The following is a 21,751-nucleotide window of genomic DNA, read 5'->3' on the forward strand; positions in this document are numbered from 1 at the left end:
ACCATACAACAGGGGCCTCTAACCTTGAGCCTGCAGGCACATATGGAGACTGACAGAGTGTGGTGGGCCGAGCAACAAAATGGCTGCCACAGGAGGCAGAAACAGTCACAAAATGGCTGCTACAGCTTACCTTCAGTCACATAGTAAAGATCCTTGTGCTGTAGAAGCAGCTTTTGCCAAAGCAGTGTTTTTAAATATATGCACAGGCAATCAACTCTCCAGAAGCAATGCTTGGCAAAAGACCCACCTGGCCACACCCATTTTCTAAAAAAATCTTGGCGGCCACCAGGAAAGGTTTCAGCAGGCACAATGATGCCCATAGTGACCCCTGCCATACAATATATATTTCACACATGCAGAGAGGATATGCTCACATCTAAATTAGGGTCCACACACCTATTCTTTGTGCGTGCTGTCAAGTCGCAGCCAACTTATGGTGACCCCTCATGGGGTTTTCAAGGCAAGAGACATTCATAGGTTGTTGCCATTGCCTGCCTCTGCACAGCGAACCTGGCCTTCCTTGGTAGTCTCCCATCCAAATCCTGACCAGGGCTGACCTTGCTGGTGCGTTAAATAAAATTCCTATCAAAGAGCACCAGTTTTATTTCGGGGAATCAGCGTACAACAATGACGAGATCTACTGGGTCCGGCTCAAGCTTCTGCTTAGACAAAGCTCACGGGGTGACAAACGTACTTCACATTGGTTGAAGGGGGCTCTCATCCACAAAAGTTTAAGGTTAGAGCAAGGGAATGCAACCTTTCTGGCCCAAGGGTACGCGTGTGAGGAAAATGCAGTGCCTATTTGTGAAGTTGTTGGTGCGCTGGCAGACAAAACAGTGTGTGTGGTGGTGGAGGAACAAGAGCTGTAGCCGGTTAGATGCCCTTGTAGCAAGCCAAGTCCCCAGTGGCTCTACCAGCATCTCACAGATTTGCCTCTGGCTCAGCTGGTGGCTATGCACTCCTGGAGGTGATGATGGGCTAAGCCATGCATGTCGACTTCTCTGGCACATCTGGCTCAGCGGTGCTGCCTGTGCCTTGGTTGCTGGAGCAGAGCTCTGGCTCTGGGGCCAAACAAAAGTGTGCTACTGTCAGCTTGGGGGCCAGGGGTTGCTTACCCTTGCACTAGAAACCAAAAACTTACCCGCGTTTAAGATGCTACAAGACCGGTTCTTAAAAGTTTTGCTTCAAGAAATTGACAGTGCAATCCTAAGCACGGTTGTACTTTTTTAAAGACCATTCATTTCTATGGACTCTGGAACACTTCACAAGGTTGATCTGAGGATAAAATAAAGGCCTCTAAAGACCCTTTAGCAAACTCCCAACTGTACCGTCACAGGCTGAGCTCATCCTAAGACATAAAAGGCAAACTGTGTTGCTGACTACTCACTTCTTATCCTCATGCATGCACAGAACGTGGGGATAAGAAATGAGTGGGGGGGGAAATGGTTTGCCTTCCCGCCACCTCCTTGGGGCCACCAAAGGCCCAGCGCGGCTGCAGGAAGGCCCAGTGCCATGGTGCCAGGCCTTCATGCTGCCTTGGAGCTTCTGGAGGCCTGGGAAGTACCCACAGCAGTGGGAAGACATGGCCCAGTGCAGCCCAGCTGGGTGGCCTGCTGTGGTGCAGAGCTGCCTGGCCCGCTGCGGACAAGGGGCAGCGACGGAGCCTGCTGCTCAGCTGGACAGGGAGAAGACGGGTGAACTGCCACTTTCTTCCTGTCCAGCTCATCTGCACGCAGGGGGGGGGGGTGCAGGCAGAGCCTGCCCCTCCTGCTGCTCAGCTGGGCAAGGGGAAGGCGGGCAAACCCCATTTCTCCCTGCCCAGCCAATCCACAGTCAAGGGGGGGGGGGCGCTTGCTGCCGTGCCAGGCGGCCTGGCCAGCTGCAGGGCAGTCCAGCCCAGCAGCCCTCTGCAGTGCGGGCCACCGTGCCCACGCCCATTGCTAGAGCCCATTGTATTAAATCACAACGGACTCTAGCACTAGTCAGATCCATAAATGACAGAAGCCATGTAACTCCTGTCCGAAGACAACACACAGTTCTTGCACTACATTTCCCCGTCCTCCTTGTTTCATTTGTATCCTGCCCCTCTTCTCAGCTGACATTAGAGCAATGTGCTCTGAAGTGTCAAAAGAGCAAGAAAAACATGCTCCTGGGTTTAGGAAGTTGCCAAGTGAACTGCAGGGTGCAGGGAAGAGGCAAGCCAATGGTCAGCGAGAAAAAGATGCTTGGGTATTACTAAATCTGAGTCGTCGTATTTTGATTTGCCTTTTTTCTTCCATGGCACTAGCGAATTCCTTTTATCCTCATAGCGGTCTGCTTGCTCACAGTAACTTGTTAGCATTCAGTTTCTGAGAAATTTTGCTGTTATCCTTTGTATGTACTTTTCTTCCAGGCCAGTTGGCACAACATTTGGATCTGAGAGAGATAAGGACTGCTCTTGTGATGAACTGGTCTAATATTGGCCAGCTGGACATGGCTAGCTTGCATTATGAAGAGGGCAACCTTAATTTTAGGAATCCATGCCACTAGTCTTTTCTAAAGTATGCACTCTGTTGCCTTGTAGGCTGCAAAGCTTTTCCCCGCCTTGTCTAGGGCCGAATCATAGGACGGTGCTAAGGGACTAATCCAGCTGGGAGAAGAATCTGAAATTATATCCATTTTGGACCTGTCAACACAATAGGAGAGAGTAACTCCTTTTCGGATACATGACAGTGTTTCTATCCACCATCTCCACCTGTTTCTTTCTCTCATTCTGCTAATTTATTTACGTAAGTTATTTATACTCTGCTTTTCTCACTGAGGGGGACCCAAAGCACCTTACATTGTTCTTCTCTCCTCCATTTTATCCTCACAACTACTCTGTGAGATGGGTTATGCTTAGACTGCTGGTGTAGCATAGTGGTTAATAATAATAATACTATAATAATAACATTCGATTTATATACCGCCCTTCAGGACAACTTAACGTCCACTTAGAGCGGTTTACAAAGTATGTCATTATTATCCCCACAACAAAACACCCTGTGAGGTGGGTGGGGCTGAGAGAGCTCTGAAAGAGCTGTGACTGACCCATGGTCACCCAGCTGGCTTCAAGTGGCGGAGTGGGGAATCAAACCCGGTTCTCCAGATTAGAGTCCTGGGCTCTTAACCACTACACCAATCTGAGCGGAAATGCAGAGCTGAAAGGAGCTGAGCTGAAATGCAGCACTTCATTGGTTTGAATCTCACTACTGTCATGAGCTCTGTATGCTGGCTCACCATACTGCTAACCTGCTCACACAGCTTCTAGTACGGCACACAAACTTACTGGACTTGGTTTGTACACTCAGGATAAAGTGTGTTACTCAGGGTGCTGGTTTTTCCGAGGGGAATGAATCCTATAGGAATCTTACTGAAAGCTGCCTGGAAAATAATAAAAAAAATGCATCAGTTTCAGCAGAACGAGGGCACAGCTGTGCCTGAGATCACCCCTCCCTCCAAGCCCTCTTTGGCTTGTAGGAACAGGCACTTCCCTCAGAGACTGTAATGAATGATGACTTGGAACATCAGACTCTTTGGACAGCACGCCAAGTGGCCACAAAGCGGCTTTCTGTAATCATCAGGCTCATTGTTACACACATACAGGCTGGCACATATTCTCCAAGCGATGTATGGATTCTGTCCATGACCTGCCATCTACCAAATGATGGAAATCATCCAAAGCATGGTTGCACTCAGCCCCCATTTATTTCCAAGCAAAGTACACAATGCAGGAATAACTAATTCTTAACATTCTTCCTTTACACATCAACAAGGAGGATGTTCAAAAAACAACCCAAATAATCACTATTATGGGTCAATTAGACAGCCATTTTTTTAACCTACAATTACTTAATCTTTGTCTCCCAGCAACAAGTCTCAGAATCAGGGAAACAGGTTCACTAAAGGGCCATACAGTAAGCTATGGCTTGACTGGGATCTGAATGTTCCAACCACAGCTCTGTATTGCTTTGAAGATGCCGGCTGTCATAAATTGTTGGCTCGAAATCGCTACTTACATTGTTCTCCCACTGAGGGCACAGTAAAGGGCAATTTGCTGGAACCTTGTATGGAACCTACCCAGAGGGCTCCTTGAAGTGTGCCAAGCAAGTCAGTATTAATGATTTTATAACCATAACATCCTGACATCTGCAGCCTACTGCATCTTGCAGTACTGTGACTTAGCAAATCCAATTCTCCTTAGCTTTCTATCACTTCTGCCCATTCATCTTGATTCATCATGTGCAGTCTGTCTTCCTTATCTCGCCTTTCTTTTCTGTCCCCTTACTTTGCACAACAGAGGACTTTTTATTTTTATTTATATCTTGCCTTATTTTTATTTATATCTTGGCTCTCCTCCATTTTATCCTCACATCAAACCTGTGCATTGGGTTAGGCTGAGAATGTCTGACTGTTCCAAGGTCACCTGGCAAGATCCCATGGTAGAGTAGGGATTCAGACTTGGGTTTCACTGAAACTAGTCCAACAGTCTAACCGCTACACCATGCTGGTTCTCTTTGGACCCTCTACGCACACAAGCATCAACTGTGTCACAGGAACACACTGATTATTTGTACAATAACTACATTCTGTAAAAACAAGTTAACCAGCATTTGGACAGGGGCCAGGCCGCAGTGGTAGAGCATCTGCTTTGGGTGCAGAAGGTCCCAGGTTCAGTTCCTAGCATCTCCAGTTAAAAACATCTGGTCGCAGGTTTTGTGAAAGAGACCCTGGAGAGCTGCTGCCAATCAGAGTAGAAAATATTATCCTGGAGATACCAAGACTCAGTATAAGACACTTTCATGTGTTCAGATTCTGGTGGTACCATGTCTTGGTCATGGATTTTCATTACCAAACATGCAGAATATTTGGAGGCAACTGCAGACTGCACTAGACTACATCGTTTCTACGATGCCAAGTACAACCAACATAAAAAGGGAATACTCAATTGCCGCATCTATTGATCCTATCTCCAATCACTGGTGGTTATCAAACAAAGTCAAGCATAAAGGCAATTTCGGAATGGGTGGCAAAATATATCCATTTCCCCCACTACCAATGCATAGCATGGAAATCAAAAAGCAGGCATAGTGGTTAAGCGTTGGGCTGCAATCAGCACTCTACTGGTTCAAACTCCACTACGGCCATGAGCTCAACGGAGAGCCTTAGGTAAACAACTCCTCTCAGCCCCAGCTCCCCAACTGTACTGTGGGGATAAAAAGTTGTTTGCCATTTTGAGTTGAACAATCTTTCTAGACAAGTGGTATATAAGTGCAGTTATAATTACTGTTTTAATTTTTGAGGGAGGAGGAGAAGAAAATAGAATGGGGACAAGTGCATGTCTTTCCTTCTACTGGTTCTAAAGGAACATCACAGTCAAAGAACAGAGGGGTCTCCTGTGCAAGGGAAGGGGCAGAGATGATCGGGTGCAGAAAGCCGAAGAATCCATGAACCTGCAACAAAGCAGTTGGTTCTCCCACATGCCTCAGGTTACCCAGCAGCAGGACTGTCTCCAGAGGCCAGCAAGGGCAAGCAGTTGCTTTGGCCCCAAGCCTGGCATGCAATCTATTAAGAAAGGTTATGGAAGCCTGGGGGCAGGGGGGACTCCGAACAAAATTTAACATGTCTTTATTTTCCTCTTAGACTCAGCTATCAGCATGTAGCCACAAGGAAGGAGCTGGAATGGACAACAGTGGAGCTACTTCCTGTTTTCCCCATCAAGGGATGTGTTTTCTAAAAAGAATTTTACACATAGCTTGACTTGCAGGATTCACCTGGTGTATGGTTCTTGGGCACCCTCTTGAAATGCTTTATTCCGTGCCAGTTAATGTGCCCACTGATTACGTCTTGGCTGGTGTCTGTGTGGGGGGTGGGGGGCAAAATCCTGAAACTGGCCTTCTCCCATGGAGGCAAGGGCGACACACTTTTCAGCCTAGGTGAACTACGGTTGCTATCCAAGCAGCCCAACACAGGACCCCCGGGTGAGGGAGATGGAAGGAGGCAGGGAACCCTCGTGCTGTGGCAACCCAGCTGGAGTCAGTCACAAGAAATGTATTCAGCTAAAGCAGGGACTGAGCCTGAATGGAAGAAGTCAGGCAGCACTTGCTCATTTCCTGTTCAGTTCAAAGCTACTGCGTTGGGGGCAAGGGAGCCCAGAGGAGAGTCTGCAGAATAGCCATGCTGCCACAGCAGGTTATTCTTGTTGCCCAGTTTCCTTTCAACTGTTGAGGTTTTGAATGTTCAGCTGAAGCTTAGAACGTTCAGACAGAAAACGTAATTCTTTACAGTGATGCTGAAATACAATTTTGTCTTTCCATAAAATGGCGAAATAGTTTTGTATAGCAAGGCACAATTCTGGCTACTAGCATCCTCCTCACATATTCCAATGCATCAATAAATTGCCTTTTTGGGGTCTGTTTCTGACAAGACATGTTGGAATGCAGTTCAGTTTAACAAACAGCCTTGCATACTTGATGAAGCGCAGCTCTGGCAATGCATATATTAAACGCTCAAAAGGTTTGCCTCAAAAGGGGAATGTGCACACAGCCAAAACGAGTGACATTTTATGTCTATGCAAATACTGGGTGGAGGGGGGTGTATATTATTTGATTGGCAGAGTTGAATGAACACCTATGGCACTGCTGTCCACAAGCATCTGAAAAGTTTTGCATTTACTCTATTGAATAAAAACCAGAACAGAAAACAGTTCCCATGGCAAAGGCCTACTTTCTCACCGAGGAGATAAACTTGTATCTCGGCTGTATGACTTCAGACTACCCTTAAGCGATCATGTGACGGAACACTCCTTATACGGCTCTGCCATGGAAGCTTGCTGGGCGACCTTGGGACAGTCATATATTCTTAACTTAACCTGTCGCACAGGGTTGTTGTGAGGATAAAATGGAGGAGAACAATGTAAGCTGTTTTGGGGCCCCACTGGGGAAATAGTGAGGGTATAAATGAATTAAATATAAATATTCCCTGCCAACAGAAAATTAGGCTAATGCCTTCCTCCCTAAAGCTTTATTAGAAGGGAGGCTGTATGAAGGAGTATTTAATCACATGCTGTCCATTCAGAAGGAAAAAACCTTACCTCATCTGCCCTTCGGAGAAGTCCAGTTATTACCTGGAAAAAAAACCCAGAATATTTTAGATGGTATTCAGTCTTAAAGAAACCAAGCTTTAATATAAAGCACTCTATTTTCACTTTTGCATTGGGAATGCCTATATCCGATAGGGAACAGTCTGAGTTTTAAATGTTTTGGTGGGAATGTAGCCGAGAGGAATAGGCTCTGGTTGTCAAGAAAAGTTTCCAGGACAGAATAGGAACTGCCCTGCCAATAATCTATTTTCACTCTCTTCTTCAAGGACCCAAGGTAACAGTCCAGTCAATCAAAAACTAAGTTGCTACAGTTTAATCCACTATAATATCACCACCATCTTCTGATCCGCCTCTCGTTCTGTGGAAATAGCACCACTATACAACAGAAAGCTTGACTACTGATACATTTGCTTTCCAAATAAGATGCAACTTTATAAGTCATTCCCTACTGATGGAGTGCTTTTTAATTTTTTTTAGTTTCATAATATACAAGAGATAAAGTATACAACAAATTGAACTAATCTATATTAATGTCAAACTTTTTGCAATATGTAAGTGTTCTGTATGACATTACCAGTCATAAATCGCCTACATCTGCTCTGTAGCTAACTTCATTTATACACATGCTAGAACTTCTAGTTGGACATTTTCATCTGTTTAATCCTACTTTTAAAAAGCCACAAATGGCTGCCAATTTCAAACAAATATATTTGGTGAAACTTCCCCTCCTTTACATAGAAGTTTATAAGTTGTCATCTTATATATCAACATGGCAAATCAGAATTTCCTGAGACAAGTGTTTAAAATTTGTTAAGCTTTCTGCTTCCAATTGATTGTCAATATCAGCCTTGCTCATATCAGCACATTTTGTACAAGCATCTGTGGTTAAAAAAAAGATTTGTATTGCTTTTATAGCCCACTTTTCTTCTACCATGAATTCAAGGCAGCTTACATAGGATTTCAGAAGACCTCTCATCCAGATCTCAACAAGCCCCAGAGTAGTTTCAGCAAGGTTGCTGTATTATATGTCCTTTGATCATACCCTGGCATGTCCCATACTACATATGATACAGAGAACTGGACAGAGAGTGTGTGTAGAGAGAGAGTGCATCCCAGGAGAAAAGGCAAGACTTGAAAGCAAGCCCTGTGCATGTCTGACTACAATACATGGCATTACTCCAAGGTAAGGGCTGCAGTGCAAAGTGGAAGCACAGGAAGTGCCCCTTAAAAAGACAGGTGTAGTTTTTCGCACAGGAGGATGCTCCATGCTATCAGCAGGAGCTGGGAATTGTGTAGATGTGCCTTTGGAAAACTGAATTTGCTGTGTACTCTTAAAAGATGATTCACTCATTTGTAATTTTGTTTCTTGTACAGATCTCTGTCCCCAGCAGCAAAAAGTCATTATATTCTCAAGGACTAAACATAGCGGTTACCTTTGCAAGTAAAAGAGCTACAGTGAAAATGTAATCTGAAAACATACACTGCTAAACATTTGCCAAGCACAGAGACATGCCTTCTGCTGGTAGCATACAGTAGAGGGAATGTGACATCTGTTCAATTTTGGGATGACATATTACAGACAGCAGCATGGCTAAAAGGCAGCACAGACAAAATGCAAAAGGGTTGAAAGGAATTTATTATCAAACACAGTCAAATGACAAGATCCCCTCTGTCCTAACTCACTCCGTATGCCTGAGACACTTTCTCTCCGCAATCCATATCTTATGTCTGGAACTGTCGGCCTTTTAAGTCTTTTAAGGCTAAGATTACCAAAAAATGTTCCTCTTCCAGCGATACGCTCACCAAAAAGGACCCCTGAAAAGCTTCTTCATACCAGAAGTCATCTTCTATTTTCTTCCTGCTCATATGACTTAGGTATGTGTGTTGGGAGGGTTGTGGTGGGGGGGGGGCGGGATATATAAATCAGCATCCTTACAATACCTCCTGCATGGTCCCATCCCCTCCTGCAATAATTATCAGGTCTGTGTTCTCCATTATCTCCAGCAACTTCTTTGCTTGCCCTTCGTAATCCGTCTGAAACATAAACAGGGCCCAGAAACATTGCATCAGGTACTAAATGCCAGTTTGCAGGAGAATTTTAGCACAGGCTATTGCCCAAGGCTGTTCAGAACCACTTGTGTAAATAGCTCCCACCTACTACACTGAGCTATGCTTGACAAGGGGCATTGGCCTTCTGGCGCTGTTCATCTTTGCTTGCAGACCACAGACATAATCCATACAGGAATTTCAGAGGCACCTTAAAGATGAACAGTGTTTATTCCAGCATGAGTTTATCAGTCAGAGCCCACTTCTTCACATCCTATGAAGAGGAAGTCACATTCCACAAATTTATAAGGACAATTACAGAAGAGAGAGGAATTATCATCATCATCATCATCATCATCATCACTATATCTCCCTTTGAGGGTAGAGGGGGAAGAGAGATGCTTGGTGGTATGAATCCCACCATAAATCTTGTAGTTATGATTCTCTTTATAAGGACAGATTACATTGCAGCATATAATGGATGATGAGAGAGGTCATAGGTCCAAGCCTCTCTCCCTCTCTCATGTGGTGCAGAGGAACAAAAGTAATTAAGTAGGATAAACAACTAACAGAGAAGCAGTCTGACTGCTTCAGTGTGACCTTTTCTATCCTGCATTAGTTGTAACAATCTAATCTATTCTAGCCCCTTTCACAAAGAAATCACACCCAAAAGATTTATGAAATGATTCAAATCAAGCTTCTATCTGCACCCAACCCCCTCTAACCCCTTCAGTAACTTTCCCTATAAAAACGTGGAATGTGAGTTCTTCATAGCATCTGAAGAAGTGAGCTCTAACTCACAAAAGCTCATACTGGAATAAATATTGTTAGTCTTTAAAGTGCCACTGAACTCCTGGTTTACAATCCATATGGGAATAATACATTTGATTTACCCGAACCACAAAAATAGCCACAGAAAGAGGAAGCAAGTCACTGAGTGATGATGAAGGGATATCAGCTTTGGAGGTGGTCTGGAAAATTAACTTAAGGTGCTGCTGGACTTGGAATTTTGTTCTAATGCTACAAATTAACACAACTACCCACCTGAAAATGTGCGTCCAAGACTTCACATATGTTTGACAATGCCCTTGTAACATAATATATGTGAAGGGATATAAATGGGGTGGGGCCTGGGATCAGGTAGCATATAAAAGGTTTCCGCAGAACAAAAGAGCAGCGTGAGACAGAATCGATGCAAGTGGCAACATGAGGATTAAGAAAAGGAGGAGTCATCTAGGCTGATAAAGACTAGTGCTGCTATACAGGCAGTTCCAGAAGTCTTCCTGATGCAGCTATGAAGCCATGTCTTGGAATGACCAGGAAAGGTTCAAGTCTTGTTTCCACCTGAAGGAAAAGCTGACTGCCCCTGTCTACTCAGGGGCAAATAACACATCCTGAGTAATTCTTTTATGTCCTGGCTGGAATTAATAAAATTAAGCTGTCCTTTTGCCCTGTAAAGACTGGATTTCTGTCCCAGTCTACTGACCCCTGAGACCAACAGAAATCTCTCTTACAGTTATGGCTACCTAAAGGAAAATACTATAGACTTTAGCTCCATACATACATGAGTATTTCAATAAACAGAACACAGCAGTGCATATCTAACACAGAGACTCTTTGCTCAACAATACACACACACAATGTATACAAGCATACATAAAATATAAAATTAAAAAATGCTGTAGGGCTAATGGATAGCATGAGTCTTTGCAAAGGAATATGTTTCCTGAAAACCCTTCCTTGCCATTCATTTCAGTACTACTGAAAGCGAACAGCACCACCTATAGAAGCATTTATGCTGTGGCCTGAAGGAGGGATGTGCAAAGTTCTCCAGTATAAGCATTCAAAGAAGTAGCATGCTGAATAATTTACAAGGATTATTAAGACCACCTCTCGGATGGACACATCATCTTGTACACATTGAAAGACTATGGCTCTGCTGCTGCCATGGAAGATGTTCTCATTCATTTGCTAGGGACAAGTCCTCTTCCAAGGGTTATACCAGCTTCTGTAGCCACTGGAGCAGTTGCAGATCCTACCGCAAGTCCCACACTCCCGTGAGAGCTCTCAAGGAAAACGTCTGGTGAAAGGGAGGGGCTACAAAGCAGTGTCCATAAAATTCTGCACCTTCTACACAACTTTTGAAAGCCATCAGTTAGGAATTCCTAATTATCAAGTGAGGTATCAGTCATTTCTAGCTACACAGGCCCCAAGTTGGAAGAAAGGAACACAGCCCAAGAGTTCTATCAGGCCCCCCATCTCAATTTTTATAGTGACTGGTGATTCCTGGAAGATTAAGTGCCGCAATGTGGTGGGATACTGGTGTTCACTGTGCAGCATATCATGCAATATTCAGTGGTAATCTCATCATTCTTTAGAGGTTAGGAAAGAGAAAGTAAGACATGGGAAAGGAGATGGTTTCCAGCCAAGTGAAATTTAAAACCCTTCTGGTCTCCCACACTTCTAATTTTGTTTCTCTCTCATGCATTTTCAGCTTCTTAAAGGAATTATGAAAAAGTCCTGTGTCCCCTAAGTGTGAAGATGACTGGAGAATGAGAAAGAACTCCTCACTCCCCACTAAGTACGTATTAGACCTGCCTACCTGATCTCAGAATTGAATGTCCTCTTCAAGGGGAGGCAGGACATCCTTTATTGCCAATAGACACCACAATGCACGTTGGACAGCGAATACAAGGTAATCTCAGTCCACTTAATCCACTCAAGTATATTCTTCCTCTGTCCCTTCTTTCTTTGTGTTTAATATTCTCATCAGTCAAGCAAAGCCTTTTCCTATCTGAGGAGCCATTAAGGTGTGCAAAGCTGCTCTTAATTAATCTCCAGCGCTCCGGGGCATTTTATGATCTCTCATGCATCAGAATGTAACTTTCTCAAGCACAGTACACATCCCCACTGACTGCCTAAATGCATTAGCAGCTGATGCTCTAAAGCCTTACAATTTTGCACCATGCTGAAACCCACAATCCCCCATCACCTGGCCAGGAAAAAAATGGAAAGTCATAAAGCCAAGTTATAAAAAGTGCAGCTGTCTTTAAAATAAATATCTGAAATAAATACAAGCTCTTGTCTTCGGCATTTATGTGAAATAAATACAAACTCTTGTCTTTGGCATTTACACTTCTGACCAATACCTACCAGAAAAGGGAAATATTCACTGGGATGAGAAAGTACAAGTCCACTGTCAGTGGTTTACCTTGACAACAGTCACATCCAACCCTGACAAGTGTAGAATCGGGGCTGCATTCTTTTCAAAAAGGCTTCTGGCTTTGCTAGAAAAAAATAAAAATCACTTGATTTTTTTTTTGTTAATGAACTTCAGTAAAAAAGGAAAAATCCAAAACCTTAGATTATGTTCATAACTAAAATCAAACTGTTCTCTCTATATATATATGTCTACAGCAGTCTGGCAAGTTCCAGCAGAAGGGGGAACAAAAACAAAAAGCTATCAACTTATTGGAATAAAGGTGGCTATTTGGCTGGCATTAACTTGTCTGTGCAAAATGAGTCATCAGTATCCAGTTCTTAGTGGCAAGACGAGAAGCGTGCCTACCTCATGGCCAAAGCAAATCAGTGCGCGTGCGGGGGCAGGAGGTGCGCCAAGAAGCTCAGTCAATGCTTAATTGCAAAACTGAGATGCCCTTAAGAGCTCTGTTATGAAGACATGCAGTTGTCCTGCCATTACTCATAAGGGACTTTGCAATGCCAAGTGTAGCTTGTTGTTATTGTCTTGAGTTGCTGAAGTCACAAAGCTAAGGGCTCGCTTTTAGAGAACACCCACGCTGAAATTTCTCCCGCTTTCCATTCAGCTCTGGAGCAGCAAACTGGGAGTTCAGAAGGTCAAGAAAGAAAAAATGAGGCAAGAAAGAAAGATATATGCTACCCTCATACTTTGACTTGCTGAGAGGGCAACTTATGACAGTTATGCTGTGCAGACGGATGGGGGAATGCAACGTCAAAGAATCAGAGGAATCAGATGAACCCACACTTGGACCCTGGAAACAGCTTCATACAAAACTGTACTTCGACTGGCCATGGAGAATCTAGGAAGGTGTTGATAGGCGGGGGACAGAACAACCAACCTGAGCAAACATTGCTTGAATATGGCTATATACAGACATACAAAAAAAATCTTACAAGGAATTGTCCAGGAAGCTTTTGGTGTTGGTCTTACCTTGGAACAATACTGTGATGTGTTTCCCCCCCTCCCCTCCAAGGACATGGGGAGAGGGGGGGGAACCAGAGGGAAAACTGCTCTCATTTCTGTACTGAAGGAATTATATCTGTATCTCTGCTTCTCCAATATTATAGTAATCAAACTACATGTTCAGAAGTAAATATTTTTACAGTTTGAATTTGAGGCAAATTTACTCAGAAGATGCACTGGGTTTAAAAAGGTTCATTTCCCAAGATGCATAATTAAGATGGCAAATTTTAGTGCAGTTTCATTTGCCAGCCACCTCAAGAAGTTTTGTTGAGCATTACCAACTTCTTAGGTCATACTTTATTACATTAGTTTCCTTGCGCAGCCTTCAGAAACTTCACGAACCCCCTCCCCTCGCACCCAAAATCAGGCCCCAAACAAATTATGCGTTATTTCCCAGCTAATGAGATATGGAATACTAGCCCTTAATTCTAATTTGTAAAGGGGAAATATATATTACTTGTTTTATTATTCAGTAACATTAAAACACAAAAACTTCACCTGACCTTGTTTTGGTAATGCTTTCATACATTTTTATGTCTTTACTGCATAACAAACAGCCATGCTATTAATTATAAATTATTCTGTAAAAATAATTTATAGTACCCAGGGAACAGAAAACAGGCTTTAAATAAAAGAACATTTTCCAAAGATGTGTAGTTTGTAAGACATCTACCCTATCAAAAAAAGTTTGTTACACAACTTTCAGTTCAGGCTTATTACATAATCAACGCTGACAGGCAAAGCACGTGCAGAAGGGGGCACAAATCTTCAAGGAGTGCTTTAAAGCCTTACTGTGTAAAATCCTCCTCTTATCCACGTGGCGATTCATAGCAGCCATCTGCTGATACAGGGGAAAGGGACACCAAAGGCTAAAGTTGCCTGCCTCTGCTTGTGGTATCTCAGAGCCTGAAGCAAGACATCGGTTTGTCGCCTCTCAACTGTATCTCCCAGGTTGAATGAAAGCCACAGGGAATTTAAGTAGCCTTTCTCCACCTAGCTGCACATTGCATAACTCGTCCCTATTTCTTAAGGCCCACAAAGAACAGAAGAGTTGGTACATCTGTTTCTGGACTGTACCACTTCAGATCGCATATTGGGGCAGGGGGTCCCCACAATGGAATACTTCTATAGAGAAAAAAAAACCCATTCACTTATAAAACTAACGGAGCAGGCAGAAGATTAGGCTACTCTTTCCTCTGACATTTAGATTTCTGTGTGAAGAAATTCTCCTCCCCTCCCTGCCACCCATGGAGGAGCATTCCCTCTCATGAGCCCTTACTTACAGACACGGGCTTACCATCTCATTATGAAAACAAAGTCTAGTAGTGTGAATGTGAGACAGATGTTGGAAGAACATGACAAAGACACGCTGGCCAGATGTAACTTTTAGACTACAAAGCCTTTACATTTGAAAAGACAGCTGCCAAAGCCCTTAAAGATTTCTCTCAGCACCGTGAAGGTCTATGATGTTATACAAAGAGGACATAACCTTTGGTTAAAGACAACATATACACAGTACCAGCCTAAGGGGAAAAAACTGCATTAAACTCAGAATGTTAAACTTGGACTTACAGATAAAAAACCCCCATTAAACTTGGAAATCAGCGCTGGTTAGATAAATATTTGCTCTTAAAATGACCGATTTGTTCAGAAGCTGCTATTTGCCATGCGGATGGAAAGCAGAATGAAAGACAAGGTCCAGATAGCAGCTTCTAGCGCTGCCTGCTGCATGATTCTGCATTAAACTGTCAGTAATATGTGGAAAAGGGAAGCAAATATTTGCATGGGGTTTATAGAACTCTGTTTGGACAAATCCTTATTCTGGTTATGCGACTCCTGCTTTTGGCCTAGTGGGGATCAGCACAGTTCCATGTGGCTTTAGATATATTAAAGCAACATACTTGATAGGAAAAGGTCTCCATTTGGGAGCGCTGATCATCTTAATGTGGAATAATGCCCCAAAAGGAAAATTGTAATTTGAGGCTCATGTAACAAATGCAGTCGTTGTACACCCAGGAAGCAAACAACTGAAGACAAATGTATGCATGTGGTAGTCACATTTGTGCATCAACATCTCGTGGCCTATCTTCTCCCGAACTACCACTAACAAATACTAGACTGGGAGAAGACAGCCGATAAAGATTTTGAGTCACACAAGTAACTGCCTGATGCAACCAAAGGTATAAAGAAAAGATGCAAGGGGGTTGGAAAAGGGACTATGGTAGGGAATCTTACCCTTTACAAGCTGCAGGGTTGAGAAATACCGTTGCTTTCTTTATCTGTTCATTCGGAAGAATAATCTGGTCGCCAAACACCTGATAATGGAGAGGGAGATTTTCCCATTATACTTCTCCTGTTTTTGTTATTGAAATATGTTATCAATGGTTGTTGTGGGTTTTCCGGGCTGTATTGCCGTGGTCTTCAAAACCACACAGGCGAAACCAAGACCACGGCAATACAGCCCGGAAAACCCACAACAACCATCGTTCTCCGGCCGTGAAAGCCTTCGACAATACATCGAACACCTCTACGGGGAGGAAACATTCCAAAAGACCCGGAGATTGGAAACACTTCGGAACAAGAAAGCACATATGTTATCAATGTTGCTGTATTATTCTGTTAGTTACTTGGGCCACCACCCTTTCTTACCCTATGAAGAAGGCCTAAACCAGGAGGAACAAAGTTTCCTTTATCCTGCCCTCTCCAAGATAGCGTATCCCCCCAATGGAACAACACTTCCATTTATGGAAGAAGAGATGACAGTTTCCACGGATTCCCCACCCCCCCTCACAGCACACCCCTCACTTGTCCCCTGTGTCATTCCTGAGGGTTTGCTGACCCCCTCAGGAGCAAAATTTCAGGGGGCTCAGTGGCCTGCAGGAGGAGGGGGAGGCGGAAAAGCCTTGCTCCATCAAGTCCATGGATGGACCTGTGGACCTTAGCCACAGCCAGCAAGGCCTTATTTTAGGGTCTAAAAAAGATGCCCAGCTGAGCTTTGTGTTGAGCATTATGGCTGCCAGTCTCAAAGCTGCAGGGATATACTACGATGAGCATCTCACCCTGAACTGCAAAGAATCATGTATGGGCCCTCATGCATGGACAATTTTCACAGCAAATAATTCAAACCCTCGACATCTGTAGTTTGCTCTGTTGTGACCAATCAACAAAGATCAGGCTCATGCAGATGCAAACAAAGGAAGAAAGGCAAGCTTCATACAATTTATTACTATTAATAGTCATAAATTAATTTATTCTTAGTGCATTTGGTGATATGGTTTAAATGAGGCAACTGAAACAATCATATTAAAAGAACTCTGCAGCTTTCCAATTCGTAGCAATTATCAACATCACCAAGATTATTAGAGCGGAGAATTTAAAATGCATTAGGAGAAAGCTGAACATTAAATTCTATTTATTTTACTGCAATGGAAAAATGGCAGCAGAAGGTAGGTGAGAGAGTGATTCAGGAGGGCAAAGGACAGAGGAAATCAAACTGGCATGTTATTTGAAGAGCAGATGGGAAAAATCACTGATTAATTCTATTCCTTTTGCATTCTTGAGGGAAATCAGGGGAAACGAGTGTCTGCATTCATAATTCTCTGGTCTGTTAACAGCTGTTAGAAACATCTAATTATTTATTTGGTAGGGGAATGATATATTTGTTTGCTCTGAACAAACAACCTTCCTGTCCTGCAAATTAAACTTTCAGCAGAATTGGGGTTTTGGGGGGAGAGGGAGCATTATTCTCATATATGCCATCTTGGGGGCGGAGACAAAAGAAGGAGAAAATCCTTGTGAATCTTTGTAATCACCGACTAACCCTAAACAGGAACAAAAATGCTTGTGACCAACTTTTAAAATATTTCATGTTTGGCATCATTTCCTTTGATTAAAATGACCCCTCTTTAACACAAAAGGCAGCAGATTACTGCAGCTGGCAATTTTGTACCCCAAAGATTCTTTTAAACTTGATGAATTTCAATTGAATGTGTGACCGCTGTCCACTGCCAAGCATTAAATATGAGGAGGTGCAAGGACAGGTGAAAAGGCAGGACTGGGGTATTTCATTCATGACACACTCAACCATGGGTGTCATCTCTTGCCAAAGCTGCTGGTGGCAAATTATGGGTGACCAAGCCAGGTAGGGGAGCGATATATTTGTTCGCTCCCAGCTGCCCTGGGAGAAGTTCAGAAAAGGATGCCTAGAGCTCCACCTGCACCAAGCAGCAATGGCTGGTGCAGGAACGTGCTCAGCTAGAGCTTTTGCCATGATGAAGTAGTGAAGGATGAGGAAAGAAGGGGCCTCCTTACTGGTACATCTCAAGAACAACATTGCTGCTGACCAACTCCAGTACTGGTAGCCATTATTGCATCGGCAACCCTAGTACCTCTGCTATGGTTTGTGGATGCCGTCTTCACTCAGCAAAGGACATCTAGTCTCCCTCCAATGTCTCACAGAAGTGGAGGCTCTGGTCCTTCGAGCATGCCACTGAGAAGAGACATCCCTTCCCGGTCCCCCCATTAGTGCCCCCCATCTGTTTCTTAGGTCTGACTGTAAAGCTGAAAAATCAGAAGTGACATCAGCCATCATCACTATGGGACTGACCACATCAAAGATCATTTGGCCAATAAAAGGGTCCAGATGACCCAGGATGCAAAATACCCAGTTACGCTTCTATCTGCATTTATCAATTGATAAATACATACATGTGGACAAGTGCCCTTCTAATAAAGGCTCTAAATTTTACACCCTGGTAATTTGGCCAAAATGTACACTTCATTTGAAACAGAACTCCAGGAAAAAAAGAGGGGGTGGTTCTGCGTAGTATACTATACGGAATATAACAAACTGATTTTTTTAAATGTTGCCTTCTAATTTACCAAATGCACGTTAAAAAAAATACAGTACAAGAAAGAGAGTTTTCACACAGGATCCCAAACACTTAGTTCCCAACCAGCTTTTCTACAAACCTGCATCATTATTTACACGCTCGTATCAATGTGTATTTTACAAAGAGTTCCTGAGCCCTGGGAATAGTGATGTTTAGTACTGACAGAAATATTTCAAATATTCCCCAAGTTTCCATTACTCCGCTAGAAAATTTTATCTTTGATCTCATCAGAAGGATGTATGCCAAAAGTTCTCAGAATGGTCAGGCTTTCAGAACATTTGGGGCATAGTAAATTGAGTGGTCTGGAAATAAAACATGGCGTGAGCCCTATAAGAGGCACAAGGAGGCCAAGGTTGTTAGGAAGCAGGAAAATAATCATTTATAAAACATTTTTTAAATTACGAAGTCAGTGTAATTTTTCTTGCTCACGGAATCCTGTTCCCTCTTTTGTGTACATACCAGGAAAGCAGTTCCAATGAGAACAGAAATTCTCTCTTGATGAAATAGGGAATTTCAATCATAAGAACTGCCAGTTCCATCGTCCCTGCCCCAAAACTTTACCTAACAGAAGCAATACAGTAATTAAACTTCCAGTACTGTCAGCCAGAATAATAATTTAAAAAATTATCTTCATGATGCTTCTGAATAATTTGCAATGGCACTGAGTTTTTGAGATATAATGAGGTGTGAAGCACAGGCCCTGCAGGAAGAAGCATGCGCCTTATGGTCTTTTAGCAAAAGAATACAGACAGCCCCATTGTCAGGCTAGTCACGTCAAAGAGACCTGCTGGGAGAATCTCCAGAATCCTGCACAAGTGAGATAAGAAGAGGATTTTGATCTAATTTGATCTTGTTAAATGGTATTACCTGGGCTTCTTGGCATGCAGCTCTCCTTAGCAGGTTATCGCTATCAGAAAAGAAAGAAAAGAGTGGACGTTAGATAGAATTTTGGGGGAAGGAAACAGGTGGATGCTTGCATTTAAAAATATCGACTTCTACTGCTTTAGCACACAAAGCCTGGAGACTATTCTTTTTAAAGAAACATCTTGGCAGGATGCTGGAAGGGAATCCTGCAGCTTAAAAGTTGCAATTTTGAAGCCACATTCCCTTTCTACATTTATCTCTCTCTATGCATCTCCCGCAGCTTCATTATTACTGAGAACCCGATGCCCATGTAATGAGATTAGATAACTGAAGAATGTCTCATCCTCTGCATGGATCACTTCACACTGAGCTCTACACTGTATAAACAATGATTAACTTTTCCTTCAACCTCACAACAGTGGTACCACCCAGTTGTCTGGACAGTCAAACAAATGGCCAAACTGTTCTGAAGTCCAAAGGGAGCAGTATTATCAGCTTCAGCAAGGCCAAGGCACTGTGTTAAGGCCAGCGTGGCATAGTGGTTAGAGGTCAGACTAGGATCTGGGAGGTCCAAGTTCAAACCCCCACTCTGCCATGAAAGCTCATTGGGTGACCCTGGGTCAGTCATATCTCAGCCTGCCTAACCTACCTCACAGGATTGCGGAGGTGAGGAGAACAACGTGAGCCACTCTGGGTCCCCACTAATGAGAAAAGGGGGGTATAAATTAAGTAAATGTAACTGAGGTGAGGCTCACTCAATGTGCAGGACGAAGACAAAAGCCAATAGCCTCAGGGCCACGCATACTCTGTGAGGAGCTATCACAACATGGCAACAAGATAAGTAATTCCCTCTCTCTCCTCAACACCTGCCATCTCCAAGACCAACTCCCAAGGAAGCGATCCCACTTCCTCAGAGCTAAACCAATTTAGCTCCTTCCACGTCACGGACCCCTTCTGGATAAGGATGCCAGTAATGGCTTAGGATATCCTAAAGCCCTGTCTGGATTCACAGGTTATGTTTAAAATACTTATATTTACTTTAATGATACTGCTCATGCAGCCTATTCGGCTCTGAGCAGTGCCACACTAGAATTAGAATTAAAAGGCAACGTTTTTATTATGTAATCTGTTCAGTATTAAAATTTAAAAATTTAATAAGTTTTTTCCTTAACCGATTGAAAGAGAAACTTGGCTAGTAGTACTAAAGTAGTACTAAAGTACTAAAGTAGTACTAAAATCCACTCCTGCTAAAAGAAGCCTTAAATTATCCTCTATACCTCCTGGGTCCTGGATATAGGGCTTGATCCAGCTGTTTCTTGCCACATTTAGAATATTGCATTCAAATAGACAATGTTGAAGAGTGTCTATTTGGCCAGAGCCGCACTGGCAGAGTCGCTCAGAGTAGGGAACCTTATTTAAGCATCCCAGCAACTCTCCTGACGGGATGGCATTCAGTCTGACTAACATAAATTATCGTTGATTACGGGGAACTGTCAGGAAGTCAAAATAAGCTGGAAGAGATTGCGACAATGTTAGGCCCAAGTATATCGGTGAGCATACTCTACGTGTTCTTATCATAGTACTTCTGTAGTCCAGATTGCTAAAATACTTATATACATATTCCAGAAGGCCTGAAGCAGTTTACTCCCCCAACAAGGCTTCAGTTAACAGCTCTGAGAATGACTGCTGAACAAATCCACCAACAGCCCGTGCCCAAAAGTCAGCACAGAAAAACCCATCAATATGCACAGATGTGTGTCCTAAAAGACACTCTAGAAAGAGAGGTTTCTTACATTTCTTCCTAAAAGGAAGCAAAGATGGTATTCTCTCGACCTTCTTGGGCAGGCCATTCCACAAGACTGGCACTACTACTGAGAAAGTTCACACCCAACCTAAGGAAAACCAAACTTTTGGGGAAGGGGGACAGCAGAGTGAGCAGGAGATGATACAGTATAAGATGATACAAATCTTATACTGATGCCACCACCTGGGATCTAGAAATCATCTAGGATAGCAAACAAAGACACTTGAGAGAAAATTTGCTGGAGAAGGTGGGGGAAAACCTACAAGATTTGAACTGGAATAAAGCTAAACATTTGGGTTGAATCCTAGTCTTTTGGATCTTTTACTCTAAAAGCAACATAGACCAAGGAGACACCAGCTTTCCCAGCAGTGGAAGCGCATGTACCTCTAAAATCTAGTCATTACGTTTTTAATTTAGATTATCTTCAACCTTGTCTTTATTCCATGAAACTGTTCTTTCCCAATCAACACCCTGTGGATTCATTAAAATTTGGCTTACAGAGTCACACACTTAAGGAACCAATCAGTTTTGGACAATCTGCTCTCTACAGGAGTGGCATTCCTCTTCTAATTCCTTTCACTCTGCCAGAAATACTCTGGGTTTGGCCTGGGCACCAAGTTCATTCGTCAAGCAATAAAATGACAGGGTGGCAAAAAGCACAGGGGCATTTGCAGATGTTTCAGTGCAGCTGGGAGCAGGATCTTGATACCAGGGTGGGGGTGGCATCCTGTTCTTGGAGCTGCATAACTTGTCCTACCTTACTAATATTATTGCTAAAGTAGCTTTCCTCGTGTTATAAAACT

The 21,751-nt window shown here is 43.2% G+C and overlaps 1 protein-coding gene across 2 annotated transcripts in view; it reads right to left on the reverse strand.

Annotated features, from left to right (window-relative positions):
* Positions 1-21,751, reverse strand: part of AGK (acylglycerol kinase) — a 55,569-nt gene that overhangs the window by 20,437 nt on the left and 13,381 nt on the right. The window contains exons 3-8 of one of the 2 annotated variants that reach the window (XM_054988123.1): positions 19,148-19,187; positions 15,624-15,703; positions 12,378-12,453; positions 9,062-9,154; positions 7,112-7,144; positions 3,308-3,402 (exon numbers count right to left, since the gene is read on the reverse strand). In XM_054988123.1, the coding sequence (XP_054844098.1) occupies positions 3,308-3,402; positions 7,112-7,144; positions 9,062-9,154; positions 12,378-12,453; positions 15,624-15,703; positions 19,148-19,187 (417 nt within the window). The remainder of the gene's footprint in view (positions 1-3,307; positions 3,403-7,111; positions 7,145-9,061; positions 9,155-12,377; positions 12,454-15,623; positions 15,704-19,147; positions 19,188-21,751) is intronic. The other variant, XM_054988124.1, reaches the window with a different exon arrangement.

This window comes from Eublepharis macularius, chromosome 9 (genome assembly GCF_028583425.1).
Source record: "Eublepharis macularius isolate TG4126 chromosome 9, MPM_Emac_v1.0, whole genome shotgun sequence".
In the NCBI taxonomy this organism is placed as follows: Eukaryota; Metazoa; Chordata; class Lepidosauria; order Squamata; family Eublepharidae; genus Eublepharis; species Eublepharis macularius.